Source organism: Rhipicephalus sanguineus, chromosome 1 (genome assembly GCF_013339695.2).
Source record: "Rhipicephalus sanguineus isolate Rsan-2018 chromosome 1, BIME_Rsan_1.4, whole genome shotgun sequence".
NCBI lineage: Eukaryota > Metazoa > Arthropoda > Arachnida > Ixodida > Ixodidae > Rhipicephalus > Rhipicephalus sanguineus.
In genome coordinates this window covers 206,505,942-206,520,517 of record NC_051176.1, presented here as the reverse complement: position 1 = coordinate 206,520,517, position 14,576 = coordinate 206,505,942, and the positions used below count along the sequence as shown (strand labels likewise).

The 14,576-nt window shown below is 40.3% G+C and overlaps 1 protein-coding gene across 34 annotated transcripts in view; it reads right to left on the bottom strand.

The window, feature by feature from the left end:
• LOC119406177 (ankyrin-2) overlaps positions 1-14,576 on the bottom strand; it is a 345,579-nt gene that overhangs the window by 50,744 nt on the left and 280,259 nt on the right. For all 34 annotated transcript variants that reach the window (XM_049418902.1, XM_049418869.1, XM_049418918.1 and 31 more), the window contains one exon: positions 9,713-9,913. In XM_049418902.1, coding sequence (XP_049274859.1) covers positions 9,713-9,913 — 201 coding nt within the window. The remainder of the gene's footprint in view (positions 1-9,712; positions 9,914-14,576) is intronic.

The following is a 14,576-nucleotide window of genomic DNA, read 5'->3' as shown; positions in this document are numbered from 1 at the left end:
TCCCTGCTTAAGTGACTTGTACCTAGCCAATCATGACCAGGTTCTTCATGAACGCCTAAAAAATAACCCTGACGTTGTGCGTGTATTCAGATTCGTGGATGATTTTTTAGTAGTTTTGAACAATGAATCATGTAGTTTTGACTTCGCGGTCTCAAAAATCATAACCTCATTCACAGAAGTTTTGTCCCCTTTGGTGTTGACGCATGAACTGCCCGAGGCCAATTTCATCAGATTTTTAGACTTAGGACTGTACTTTTCGCCACAGAAGGTTTGCTGGAGTTATGAGCCGAGAGGCAACAAGCCAGTCCTGCCTTTTTCATCCGCTCATTCAAAACTTATAAAACGTGCAATAGTGCAATCTTGTTTCAATAATTCCCTTATGAAGTCATGTGATCACAAGGTGGAGGCCAGTTTTCTGAATCAGGCCAAGCGTTTAGAAGAGTCTGGGTACCCATTAGGTATGCTCAGCTCTGTCGCAGAGGGCTTGAGCAACAAGCTTAAAAGCTCATCAAAGGGCATCAGCCGTGGTGTCAGAGCTAAGAAAGTTGCCGTTGTGCCATATATGCATTGCATTTCGCACAATCTCAGAAGAATTGCGGGAAAGTCGGGGGTGGACGTAGTCTTTTCCGCTCCTGACCGTCTACAGAGATTATGTCACCAGGTAAATTCAGGGAGCAACAAGGTAAATGCATGTCCTATAAATCACCGAACACTTTCTGTAACCTGTACTCGCAACGTTGTCTACGCCATTCTGCTTTCGTGTAAAAGGACGTACGTTGGTCAGACCGGCAGATGTATTAACCAGAGACTGAAAGAGCATCACTATAACGTCACAAAAGCAATCTCAGGTCATTTGGGCATTCATTGCCGAGATTGTGGCTGCATGCCCTTGTTTGAAAACACCTGTATCCTGTATAAGGCGCATAGTAAAATGACTAGAGAAATTGTTGAGGCCTATGAGATTAATAGATTAGAAGAAATGTGCGTTAGTCAGCCTTCCCTCTCGCTTTCACAAAAAGAGTTGCAATATCTTGCTTTGTCGCGTTAATGCTTTTGCTGTGTCGTGATATTGCCCTGTACCCGTGTTCGGTTCAGCGATATAACCACTGATTGTCCATTTGTTGTTTCTGTTGTTTCCGCTCGCTCGGTATATATTTATCGGTTCGAGCGAAAATAAAATCAGTTGAAAGTAGCGCTATGTCCTTGTCTGTTTTCTTTCTTCGTCCCTGTCTAGTCGCGCTTACCACTCTTCATGGATGCAAACCAACTAGCCCGCCAACGTGTTTTAGATAAGAAAAGAATTAGCAACTATTACTTTGTCACAATAAAACTACAAAATATTTTTGTGTGCCGTACACATGCCCTGCATATTTCATCGTCACTATCACTTATCATCTATGCATATTTACGTCCACTGCAAAATGAAGGCATCTTCCAGCCATTTCTAATCGTGTCTTCATCCATGAACAACTTAAATATTAAATATGATCAAAAATATATATTCAATGAGCATTCAAAAGGTAACTAAAAGACTTGCACTTATCAAATCCGTGTATCCTTCAATTTCTCTCCAAATTTTAAAAACACTGAACTTTTTTCATTGTTATCGTATGTGTCATCACATCTAAATTACCTAAATAATGTTTATATTCCCTTATACTGCACAGAAACTCATTTACAAAATTTTTCACTATATGTGCACGGAGTGGGTACCTTCTCATGTTACCAAACATATTGAAAGTGCACCTTTTTCAAAGAATGCCATTAAGAACAATGTCTCATTTTCAGTGTGGTGTTCTAATTATATTTATTATTATGCTATTTGTTTAATTGTATATTTGCGCGCATATATCTGGCCCCTGAGTTATGCCTAACAGGCCCAGAGGGCACTATCCCTAGTAGCACCAAATGCTGACACAACGTTGCCGCAACATTGAGAAAGTTGCTTCAACGCTGTGGCAACATTGCACACTACTAGGGATAGTAAAATAATTAGTTATTTGAAGTCACTAAAAAAAAATACTGGAAGAACTAATTTCTACCAACCAACCTGAATACTTTGCTTAGTTTATCTAAAGCTTTGTCCTGACCTACATTCAGCAAATTAAGCCTAAGATAGATTATACAACATACAGAGAGTTAACAAAAGCAAGAAGTGTTGTAACTTTTATCGCTTAAATATCGCTTGAATTTTCTGTGAGAAAAATATGCTATGTATTAGGCACAAAACCAGTGAAGCACAGACAGCAGCATGACTGAGTCTTCACAATACCCTGCCTCCTCCATCTAAATGCACACCTAAAAAGAGTTTTTAAGAGTAGTACAAAAAAGAAGTATGCAGTATTCCCAACCAACTGAGAAGTCACTCAGATCAAAAGCAACATTACTATACAAATAAATATCCAAAGTACAGGTGAGAACAGACGGATGGAAACATAATGTGATATACAGGTTGTCTGAACAGGAATTATGGCTTCAGACAGGCTGGCAAACATTTCAATAGGTGGATCTATTGAAGGCGAAGATAGGTCCACCAAACGAAACGTTGGCCAATCTGCCTGAGGCACTTATTCCTGTTCAGACAACCTCTATATCATACAAATATATAGCATTACTACATATAAACATAGAATATGGAGGTAGTTATAGCATTCTGCTTACGTGAGTGTCAGGTCAAAAGCTATGCTGACACTCAATAAGCATGAAAACTGAATATGGCATATAATTGTAGTTGATCAAAGATGCAAAGAGACGATGTAGCATTGAGATAATAGCTGCAAATACTTGAGTTGTAAAGTAAAAATTTATATTATTCCCCCTTAGGTCCTATAAATGTTATTGCTTCTTTTAAGAACCGAATCTATAAATAAGTTTACATAAACATATATCACCATACCACATAATATAAATATTACACGTACATACTTATAAATGTGCACTTTATAAATGAAAAGTCAAATTTGTACAGGACATGCCCCATTACTGTTGCCAGTTATAAACTTCTCTTAGCAAAGTAGCATGGCCTTCTTTCATGGTATGTTTAAATGAAGCTCCCAAGCCAACTTTCATAACAGGCAGTATATTCAAACAAAGCACACTATACATAACTGGTTGATCACATAAAATCAATAAAACATGTGATGATAAACAAACACTGCACATACTAAACTAGCATTTGTGTTAGCAGTTGTCAGCCTCACCTGTGTTCAAAGGTAGTGAGCAGAAAGTCAAGCTAGGCCGTGTTGCAAGACAGCAAGCTCTCTAACTCACAAGAAGATAGCTCTATGCACTGTCCAACCTCGCAACCAGGCTTCCCCTCCTCACAAAATTGAGTTATTGGATTAGTGTGGGCTTAAGCCTTCCCTCACCCAAATCCTTTTACCTGCTTCAGTGACCTTTCTTCCGACAATATCTGCTGGCTGGGACACACGATACGTGTCTGGAGGAAAAAGACTGACCTAACCACAACAGTTGGGCATTCTAAAATGGTAATCTTACAATGTGCTAAGAAACACAAACCTTTCCACCCTGTTATTATTTTTTAGCATAGTTACTTTGAAGCCAAAAGATCTGAATCTATTGGAGAAATGAAAAGCCCGAATGTTCTTTGAGACAAGCATACAATATTGGCGTCAGGGCTCTGCTACACTGCACTTTAACAAGAAGATTTGCAATTAAGTGTTTCTGCTAGTTTAAAATCAAACTTTCATTCACCTGCACATTATTAGTAATTCATTTATACCCCCTCCCCCTTACTCCTCAGCCTGTGTGGTTTCTCTTTATCAGCTAGCTAGTACTATTTGCGTCGGTCTTATTCAGCACTTTATAAAATGAATAAACACCAACTAGCCCAAGTTATTGCCCTATGCAAAGAATATTATTGCATAATATGACAACAAGAACTACTAGCATAACGTACTGCTATAGTTACTTGCTCCTTATACACTCTAATTGTTAGTTGTAACACTAAAATTATGTAAATCATTGATAACATATTAACATGAGGAACCAGATTACCATCTAACCGCTATCCTAATGTGAGTTTTCCTTTCAGAGAAAGGCATCCATATGGCCTGTTCCCTTAAAAGCCAAGACATTGATGGCTATAAGATGGCAGCATAAGCTTGCCTTGGACAAATTCACATTTGTGTTGTCTTGGTACTGTTTTGTTGAAGATGAAAATGCAGAAGATATAGATATATCTCACTTTTCTACCTAGCAAAGTTGTTCTTAATAGTCTTTAAACGATTCTTAGTGCTTGTTTCTCAGCCTTGATGATACACAAGATAAATATAGCCCTATTTCCTGCAAGCAACCATGACAAATAAAGATTGTGGAAGTTCTTTTTGTGTCAAAAGTGCCCTTAACAGATATTTAAGGTGTGCTGCATCAATCGTTCAAAAAACCATTCCACTGTATATCAGAATGCAGCACTGCTAGGGTATTCAATGGGTGCAGGGCTCCATGCAAGTATGGAACACAGTTGACAGCCATGCACTACTGCTATGCATAACATGCAGAAAAGTAAAGCAGCTGAGGATCAAGAGCCATCTAGTAAAAGTTTACTCCTCAGAGAAGATTGAAATCTGAAAGCACAATAAATAAAACACATGCTTTAATATAACATCCATGGCTCATGCTGTGACAATTAGCATTCAGATTCGATATCTTGTAGTCTTAACAAAGATCACTTTAAGGTGGCATGAAACAAGAACACCTCTATCATTCAAATGCTGTATCAAGCCTAAAGGTTGAAAGGTGCCAATTATTGAAAGATACAATAACTTATAGCTGCAGAAACAAAATTCCGAATTAAAAGAATTACACTTGAACAAAGTGACATGGTAATAGCACTATGCAATAAACATATTCTCAAAAGCAACAGCTTATGCATACAATAGCTTAAACAACTTTGACGACAATTTTTTTTTCTAGAATAAACAATTTCAAACAGTATTTTAGTAACAAGAACTTTACACAAGCTATACAAGGTATGCACCTCATTTCTGAGAGAACCTAAAATATGATGCTGAACTCATTAACTCCCAGGTTCAAGCTGTTCTTGTTTAAAGGGCCAGTAAACAACTCTGCGGTCCAAAATTTGTGATGAAGAGGTGACTGCACACTTGTACGATGTGAACATGCTGCCGCAAGAATTTTGAGAATAAGTGCTGTAATAATGAAGTTACAGGGGATAGAACAACCACTTCGGCTGGTCTCGTTTCTCACTCGGCCTCGCCACCCTTCTCCGTGGTGAAGAGGGGTAGCGCGTAGCCCATTGTGGTAATTACGCCCTCATTGGCAATGCAACATGATGTCAGCAATTATCTCATCGGCGGGACGCCAACGACCGAGCAAGGCTTTCTCCAGTGTTGGTCGTGTCAGAGCAGTGCGGGGAAGAAGCACAGTGCGAGAGTGTGAGGCACTGGCGAGGTTAAACAAACACACAACACGTGCGACAACCGCGCGGTCACATCACCAAAGGGCCAAGGCGCCGTTTCGTAGTTCAAAGGACCAATCGACAAAGTCAGCGCTATATAACACTGCCCAGGGGCAACATTATGTCACTTCGCGGGCGAAGAGGACCCGACAGGCACCGAAGAGTGGAGCGGGAACTGTTTTTCAAAATGGAGCATCTGCACAATGTGCAGGCTGCGATATTCACTAAATGATATTTTCTGCGGCCTTCTGTACGAATTAGCGAACTTGTTTGGGAGGTGCAAGAGAAAAGCCAGGGCCTGTTTACTGGCCCTTCAACCTGTTAATACATAAGTATCACTCAACATAAAAGGCGAGTGATACTTGCCTACATCCCAGCTCTTCCTGTGGCCACTAAGCAGAAACCACACTTGGGTGTGCTCAGAAAAAGACAGACAGAGGAGTGTCCTTACTATTGTTTGTTTATAGCATGCCAGAACCCCTCCACATAATTTTTTAAGCACACGTCTTTTGTTTACAGTGAGAGAAAATATAAACTGAGACAAAGTGGCATATGTGGATTGTGCAGTTACAACATGTTCAGAGTTGGAGAAATTCTTGAAAAACTATTTTTCTACGCTTCCATTATATTTGTGCTTAAGTTTATTAAATAACCTTGTTAGTGAAAATAAAATAAACTCCCATACATAAAATCAAAATAAAATAAACTCAATTCTGTATTGTTTTAAAGCGGCCCCGCATCTGACTCGTTTTTTTAAGACACGTCCAAAAGTATACTGACAGTTAGCTTCTGCGATGCCCCTGCAAAAGTACAAACTAGCAAAGAAATTGAGAAACAACACAAATTTACATGCCTCTAAAATGAGTCACTGTTGTTAAACGTTTGAGGTAAGGTTTGCCGACTGTGTGTCCTATCTTTAGCCTGTAATACTTTAGCCTGTGTTCCTTTGCTGTGAATATTTTTATTTGTATATACATTACCGTACAAGTGCACAATATGCATTATTAAGAGAAGAATTAATTAATTTCATTAATATTTACAATTGATTGGTTGGATGATAGAACACTGTCATTGTTATCTAAAAGCAAAAGCAAGGCTATGTGGAAAGGTAACAGTACAAGGTTGTGAATTATATTATATTAACTGCTTGACTTTTTGTTTATATAGTTTAAGTAATCGGGTGTCTTGCATTAGTTCTCATTGAAATATGGCCTCTGTGGTAGAAACTTGAACTATTACATCTGGTTCAGCGGAAAAATGCCATATACAGTCAGCCACTACAGTTAGAGAGCTAGTGACGCCTTTATGTTTCTTCCCTCTCTAGCACTTGAAAGTGTTCATTAGTTCGTGGCACAAATGGTAGCCATCGTAATCTTGATGCTTGTGAGGCATAATACTCTCGTAGGCACAGCACAGAAGGCTGGACACCACAGCATATACCTCACAATTCATTGCTTCCTTTACCATTCAGAAGAAAATGATGTGACATGTTTTGCAGATAAGAGATAACCGATGAGAGTAGATAATGTTAGGGAAGTGTGGTTGACATTGAGGTTGACTGTAGTTTTTTTTAATTTGCATGCTGAAACTATCAAATTTATGATAATTCAAAATTTTTCAGTTTGGCACCAAAAGTAATAATACTGCTACATAAGAGAGACTAAATGCACTTTGCTGCATGTTAGTATGTCGCAAATATGCACAGAAAAGAAATTTCAGAAAGAACAAGCAGTATTAAGACACAAAATAAAAATTGCCCCAAAATGCCCATTTTCTAGCTTCTTGTTCAAAAGCCAAGTTTGTCACTTTTGAACTTGCAATGGGCTTGCACGGCCAATTTAGTTTACTTTTTTTAACAAAATTATTATTAATTTAAGTAAAAAGATCACAAAAGCAAAGAAAATATCATTTAGTATTTTTTAGAAATATAACCTATTAAAGTAACTTCTTGCACTGTTTATCTTCAGTATTTTTTAGAGTCTCTCAATCTCGGAACATCTTGTAAATGCATAAACTGAATTTGCCACCTTGTCTCAGTTGACATTTTCTCACGTTGAAATAAAGGCATGTGCCGAGAAAATAAGTTTGGTTCTGATGTGTGAAAGGATTTTGCTATGCCACATCAAAATAACATTGATATAAAAAAAAGTCTGCCCTACACTCTGGCTGCCCTTATGTGAAGATGTTTTAAGTGATTAAGATGATTTAAGTGCGTACAGTAGAGTTTCGGCACTCATGTGCATTATTTTGTTGATGACACTCCTTTCATTATAAAAGTGTCCTCACAGTAACACTTATAATGTTTACACATATTTAAAGCGAGGGTTCCTTTTACCAGATATGTTTTCCTTTTTATTATTCTAGGTAAGTATAAGTGAAAGCTATTCACATAGCAAGCTTTTTTATAATAAAGGCATTTTGAGCCAAAAATCTGGTGATACAAAGATGTGGGAACCTTTGCACTGTTTTTTGGGAAAGAACTTGGGAGTTAAAGCGTTAGCTGCATAAATATGAACACACCAATACACTGTAAATAGGTCCATTCTGCTCCTTTACCCCAATGTGACAGCGAAAAACTAAATCTGCAGTAGATAATGCAGAAAGGCACCAGGTGGAGTTTATCAGTCTTCTTTACTACCAGAGGCTTGCTAGTTAGTTGTCTTTACTGGCAGATTGGAACAAACAGTCCTGTACCCCCAATCTCTGAGATATGCCAGCACTTCAGCATTGATGGTATTGTGTGTACAGAGAGCTCCCTTCCCTTCCTGGTTCTTAGTATGCTCTAATGAGGCTACTGCAAAATACTATGCGAGATAGCTTATGATATGAGCAGAAGTGCATAGAAAGGCAACACCTGTATTAATTAAGAGGTCAATGATGTGTTGTGTAGATGGCTTTTGTAGATTCTGTCATGAGCATGACAATTTAAAAGGCAAAAGTTAATAAATTAACTACTTTAACTACGATGGCCACAACTTCGGCAGCATTTCAAGCAAACTTTTTTCCATCTTGCCCTCATCAACTTTTTTTTTACGAGTTGAAGCACTTTCAAGTTCCTGGACTGACAAAGACAAAGGGCCAGGGCCATCCCAATCCCTGGTGTATGCTGCACTGGCAAGGGGTATAGATTTGAATGCAATGTGCTTGACTCCTGAATCTGATGAGAGAGCTTCAAGTTTTTCAACATCACTGATAACATGAGTCACCCTTTCAAGATCAATTTGTTCATTTGCTTTGCTTCCTTTGGTGAAATTTACATGGGTGAAATATGGCTTGCTGAAATATAAGCGTAAAACTGCCAAATATTTCACTAAAAGTATAGATGTGCACTGACTGCATGGAAAGCTAGACAGAGGGATTATAGCTGCTCACCTTACCAGAAAATGTATCTTACTCTTTACTTAAATCAAGTTCAAGTATATTACTCATTGTCTAACCAAAAGACTGAACCAAACATATTTATGAAATTAAACCAAAAATATTTTTGTCAGCTGAAACTTCACTCAGGCTCACTTCACTTCAATACCAAGCAGTTTAGCTTTGCCTGTAACTAATGGGACAACAAATGCAGATTAAGACAGGTAAGCTGTCAAAATAAAAGCAACAAACGCAGTAAAAAGAAAAACATTATTAACACACCCTTGATGCTCCCTCATCAGCTATATCATAACAGTAAATTTTAGTGCTTTATGACTAAATAGAGAAAATAATGATCAAAATTGTACCATAAATCTTATTTATGTGGACAAAAGAACAGAGATGAATCTGGAATGCATGAATAAACTAGAACACTGAAAGGTAAATAAACAAGAGAAAATTATACCACAGTTACCCACTCATGATACAATATACAGTAGAATCATTATGTCTGTGTGCATATTAGAGGCACTGCAACCTCTTCTTTCAATTCTCTACGTCTCCCACATATTAAAGTTCTTTCTGTGTTATTCTTATAACAACAACTAGGAAAATGAGGCAATTATTAATGTAACTACAAATTTACAATGTGGCGTACAGAGCTAGATGCTTTACAAGTGCTCACATGGAGATTTTGTCATATATAGTTTTGTCAGAGCACAACATCCCCAGCATTTACTAAACTTTTACATGAAATATTGTGATTAGCTAACCTTATCAGCAAGCCAATGGCAGCAAAAAAGACTAAATGTGCCACACGTACTACCTCCTCGTCAAAGCATCGCTGGTAAATCAAGCCAAGAAATGATTTCAGATGTCACGCATGCTTATCGACCCTTAACAGCAGCTGCTTACCTTTCTCTTCCACCTGGGTGCGAGCAAGGGGTCCTGATAGGGCCTCCGCGTCAGCTGTGGCAGTGGTGGTGCTACTTGATAATGTTGGTTCTGTCCGCTCATCCTCTGGGAGGCTAGATACTGAAACTTGGCTGGTGTCCAGATCTGATGCCCATGTTTCAGACTCTCCAGGCCGAGGGGCTCCAGCGGGCTCTTCTACTTCTGCACAACAAAATTTCATCCAAGCTCAATGTGCTATTCCAAAAACCAGAGGTAATGGTTTTCTTCGCGAGCCAAGAATACTGGATTCAGCAGTGTTTATGGGCTTTGCCTCAATGCGTGCCAGAAGTCTACAGATCCCTTGAATAGTGCACAAGTCTATTTCGCTACATTGTATCTTCAACTTCAACATGATCTTATGTTGAATTCTTCATACATATATGAAGATCTACGAGCATTGTCATAGCATGGCAGTGCACTCATCATCACTAAGAGAAAGAAATTGACAACCACCCGTGTGGCTTCGTGCTACTAACCGGTGGTTGTCAATTTCCCTCTCTCTTGACCCTTCCGCCAACTTGTGGGATTCCGCAGAACTAATTTGCAATAACTTATCATCACTGTGAGAATTCAGCACATGATTGCTTCTAAGGCTGCACTTGGAACTTTGCACTTGGAAGCTGAAGCATAGGAATTTGGGTCTTTAGTCATAGAAAAGGCTTCAAAAATACTACGTTCAAGTTCAGTCAGATCCTTTTTCCCATTCTGTAAGCAAATATAAAAGATTACACAGAGTAAAAGAACATGTTAAACTAAAAGTTTCAAAGATGCATTATAAAATTTTCAAATAGTAAACCATAAATGCTATGCTCAACATCCATTTCATAACTATACTCAGTCAAGCCACATATACTGTTTTATGAGCACAGCATGAGCACAGTCAACTCCATTGATTTGATATTTAGGTGTACAAAAGCTTGTACCATACATTCTGCCGGGAACCTAGGTCGTGTAGCAAAGAGTGCGACAAAAAATTCCATTCTTTTTATTTTTAAAAATTTTAAAGATTGGTATGCACACTTCTGATACATGTTCTCAAATAAAAAATGTCTACTATAGCTGAATACAACTTTAGAAGTCTGCAGAATTTCGCACATCAAAGGCAGAAGAACACCAGCCAGCACCAATTGATGCACATTCTCAACTGATGTCATGTGCCAGCGGTCGTTGACTTTGCCATTGAAAAACATGGCCACCCACACTTCAAACTGTGACGTTTTCATCAGTTGTATGCATTTGGCCCTCGTCAGAGTGAGTTTCAAAAGTCTTTGTGGTGTTCTACCAGAGGAAAAAATTATTGCAAGCTTACAATACACCAGGTGTGGCACACGCGTTTGTTCGGAGCAATGAGGAATGCAGTGATGCTACCGAGGACTTCTGATTTGGAGCAATTTTTGGAGCAGCAAAATTTCCGTTTTGGAGCACTTTGGAGCAGCAAAATTTTCATCTTGGAGCACTTTGGAGCAGATAATTTTGCATCTGGGAGCACTCTGGAGCAGCAAATTTTACATCCTGGAGTGCACTACAGAAGCATATTGCAATAACATTCAAGCACCGGAATATTACTATAGGGCTCTTATGAAGGCTAGAAATATTTCGATTCATTGCAAATCTCATGGAAAAAATCATCTCAGGAGAACTCCATACTTCACTACTTCACTCGCTAATGAAAAGGCTCATGCAGTTAGTGTGCTGAATTAACCTCTTCGGCGATTATTTTCGACACTAGCAAATAAACAGAATACCAGATCAATAAAATTGCACTTTATGAAATAACACTCTAAATACATCTATGTGGTTATCAGCAGACATTGTAGACAAACGCCGTGATGTACAGCAGTGCCTCAATGCCAAAGAGCCACACTGTCCCTAATGCATTCCCCTAAGAAAACTCCAAGGCGAAAGCCAGGTTCTTTTTCTTCTCGATCGACGGGTTGATCCTCCCCCTTCTTCTCTGCAAGCTATCTGCACCTCACCTGGTTTTGCGCTAGCTCCATGATCGGTGCACCGATTACGGAAGCAGTGTAAAGCGACGATGTCGTGATGGCGTCATCACGTGACATCACGATATATGACGCCATGATGACATCACAAGTTTCGACGATCTATGACGTGATGATGACGCCATCACATGATTATTTTTTGCATCAATCGATTGACGCCGCTGACGGTCAATTTTCGTGTTTGATAAAGCATCTGATGCTTTCGCATTAATATTGCGTATTGAACGTTAACAACCTGGCCTTACATAACAAACTGTCCTCCACCATGTCACCTCCTTGCCATGCGCGAAACAGCTTCGCTTATCATCCACTTCACAGAGTGAAATGGCTCCTCAACTTTTTTTTAATGTTTATTGTGATAACAATTATATGGACGCTCTCCGCGGATTTTTGCCGTCGCCATTGCCCTAATTTTCTGTATAAAAACCAAATTAATAACATCACCACGCGCATTCTAGCCGCGGGTAAAAGCTCGCGAGCGCTGGCGACGAACGCGGCTGAAGCGGAAATTAAGCTAGCCGGCCGTATGTCTCCGTCGCACGGACAGCGCATGAGATAACATCTTCCTGCCGTCGATTGCTCATCAAACAGAGAGGAAACGCCCCGCCCGTCTTTCGTAAGGAGCATGAAAGGACGCCAGGGGAGCGGGGGAGGGGGGGGGGGGGAGGGATCCGCATCGTTCGAAGGGCGCAGTCGCTTGCGCGCGCGCCATCTCGAGGCATCAGGAGACGGCTCGTAAACATGCTGTGCTCTCAATGCTTACTTCGTGTTTAGAGAACTCAGAGCAAGAAAACGCTTCGTTTCCTGGAGCGGCTATATTCCCTTACACTAGTGTTTTGTTGAGTTACACGAAATCGAATCCAAAACAGTTAGCTGCTAGCCTTACTTCGTTTAACAATACAATTTGTTGGTATCGCATTCATTGCTTCGCCCTTAAGCGAAACTGAGTTTTTTTACCCATCAGCTATTGACCCCCGAAAGCGAAGGGCAGATGTGTAACATTGGGTAGCCGCTTCACTGTGGGCTGTCAGCGACGGGCCCGCTACTGACAGCTGCGTATTTGCGGCTGCTCCGACCAGGATATATGCTTTTATTAATGAGATGACATTTTTAAAACGCAAGCAAAAAAATCGAATTGGAACCCTAGCACGTGAGCTCGAAAGGGCAGGGCCTTTTAGGGGGTATTTACCGCAGAGTGATTAAACTCGGACGTGCTGGTATAAGTAATTATGAAAAAGCTCTTTCGAATGAAGATCCATGGATAAAGTATATCTGAGGAAAGTGTGAACGCGTTTCCACCGTTCGCGTGCTCTTCCATAAACGCGAAGCAAGGAAAATTCGATATTGTTCCATATATATACTGCTAGCGATCCCAGATTTCATTCCGCGATGTCCGGAAACAGAAGTGACAGACATTTTAGCAGCACACATGTAGTTATTACTGAATATTGCTTTCCTTACGTGCCGTGAGACGCTTGAAACGAGCTATCAGCAGCATTTCTAGAACAGACGACGTCCGCCGATGAATCGCCGTCGCACTTTCTCGCTACCGAGAGGCCTAGACATCACGAGCCTCTGCGGAGAGCGCGTTTTGCTGTCGAGCCGACTTGCAGAACAGAAGCTGCGTCGGCACCGTGCATGGCATCGTGGCTTATTCGGGACGCACGCGCGAGCGCTATTTATTCAGCGGAATAATTCTTGGTCCATGGTTGCGACTTCGGCAGCCCCAAGATCAAGCTGCACATGTTCTGAAGCGCCGGCCGTGCGATCGCCGGTGATAGACGCCCCCAAACCCGAGACTTTGGCGCAGTTTGGCGCAATTTTCGTCGATATTATCAGGATGGCGCAGTAAATACAATTTGGCGCACTTTGGCGCAGTTGGTGTAGGAGTGGAATCACTGGGAATGGTTGCAGTGAGCACTGGTGGTGCTGTGCTGCGTCTGAAAACAGGATTCACTGTAAGACACCACTGCAAACAAATGTCCTGTGTTTGCTCCATGGTGCATTATTTTGCTCCACAGTGAAGTTCTGAAAATGAAAGTTTGCCAAAAACTGGTACATACAGGAGTGACAGGTGTGTTCGTGCATAGGCAGAGAGTTTCATTTTCCCAGAGGGGCAGGGGCCCGACATGCTCTTTCACATTTCACTTTCACTCTCTCCACGTGTATGTGTGTGTGTGGAGAAAGAGAGAGAGAAAGTCCGACTTCTAAAACAAAGAATTTAATGTAACTTTAGTCTCTTAGGTGCCGGCACTGCGATATCCTTATAAAAATCTTTAGTGGGAGACTCCAGATTTATTTTTCAAATTACACAAAGACGTCGATCCACCTCATAATGCTTGGCTCAAAGTGAAAAATGCTGCATAGGCTGCTACTTGCCGACCGCTTCGCATAAAATCAACTCGCACAACGCGTGGGATCGGCCGAATTTTTTTATTGCCGTGCTTTGCTTACTTTGTTAAAACATGCACCAGACAGGAGAGAGTGGGCTAATGCTGGCACAGGAAGCTTTAATTATGCCAGTAAATTCCACTTACGATTGCCAAAAATAATTCTCAGATGGTAGCAAATACCATTTGCTACCACTACACCTGATGCGGTTACGAATTTTTCCGCTAAAGGTTGTTTTCTGGATGAGTAATTGAGTTGCTCTTCGGTGACTGAACTGGTAGTAAAACTCTTTACTGATAAATAAAAGAAATGCGTGCCATCTTTTCTCGGCACTTTCACTGACTGACTGTGTCAGAGATGCTTCGTATTCTCAGGAGCATTTTTGTTTTATGAAAACCAGTTGCTACGCAGTTCAAAACTTGTTTTAAATT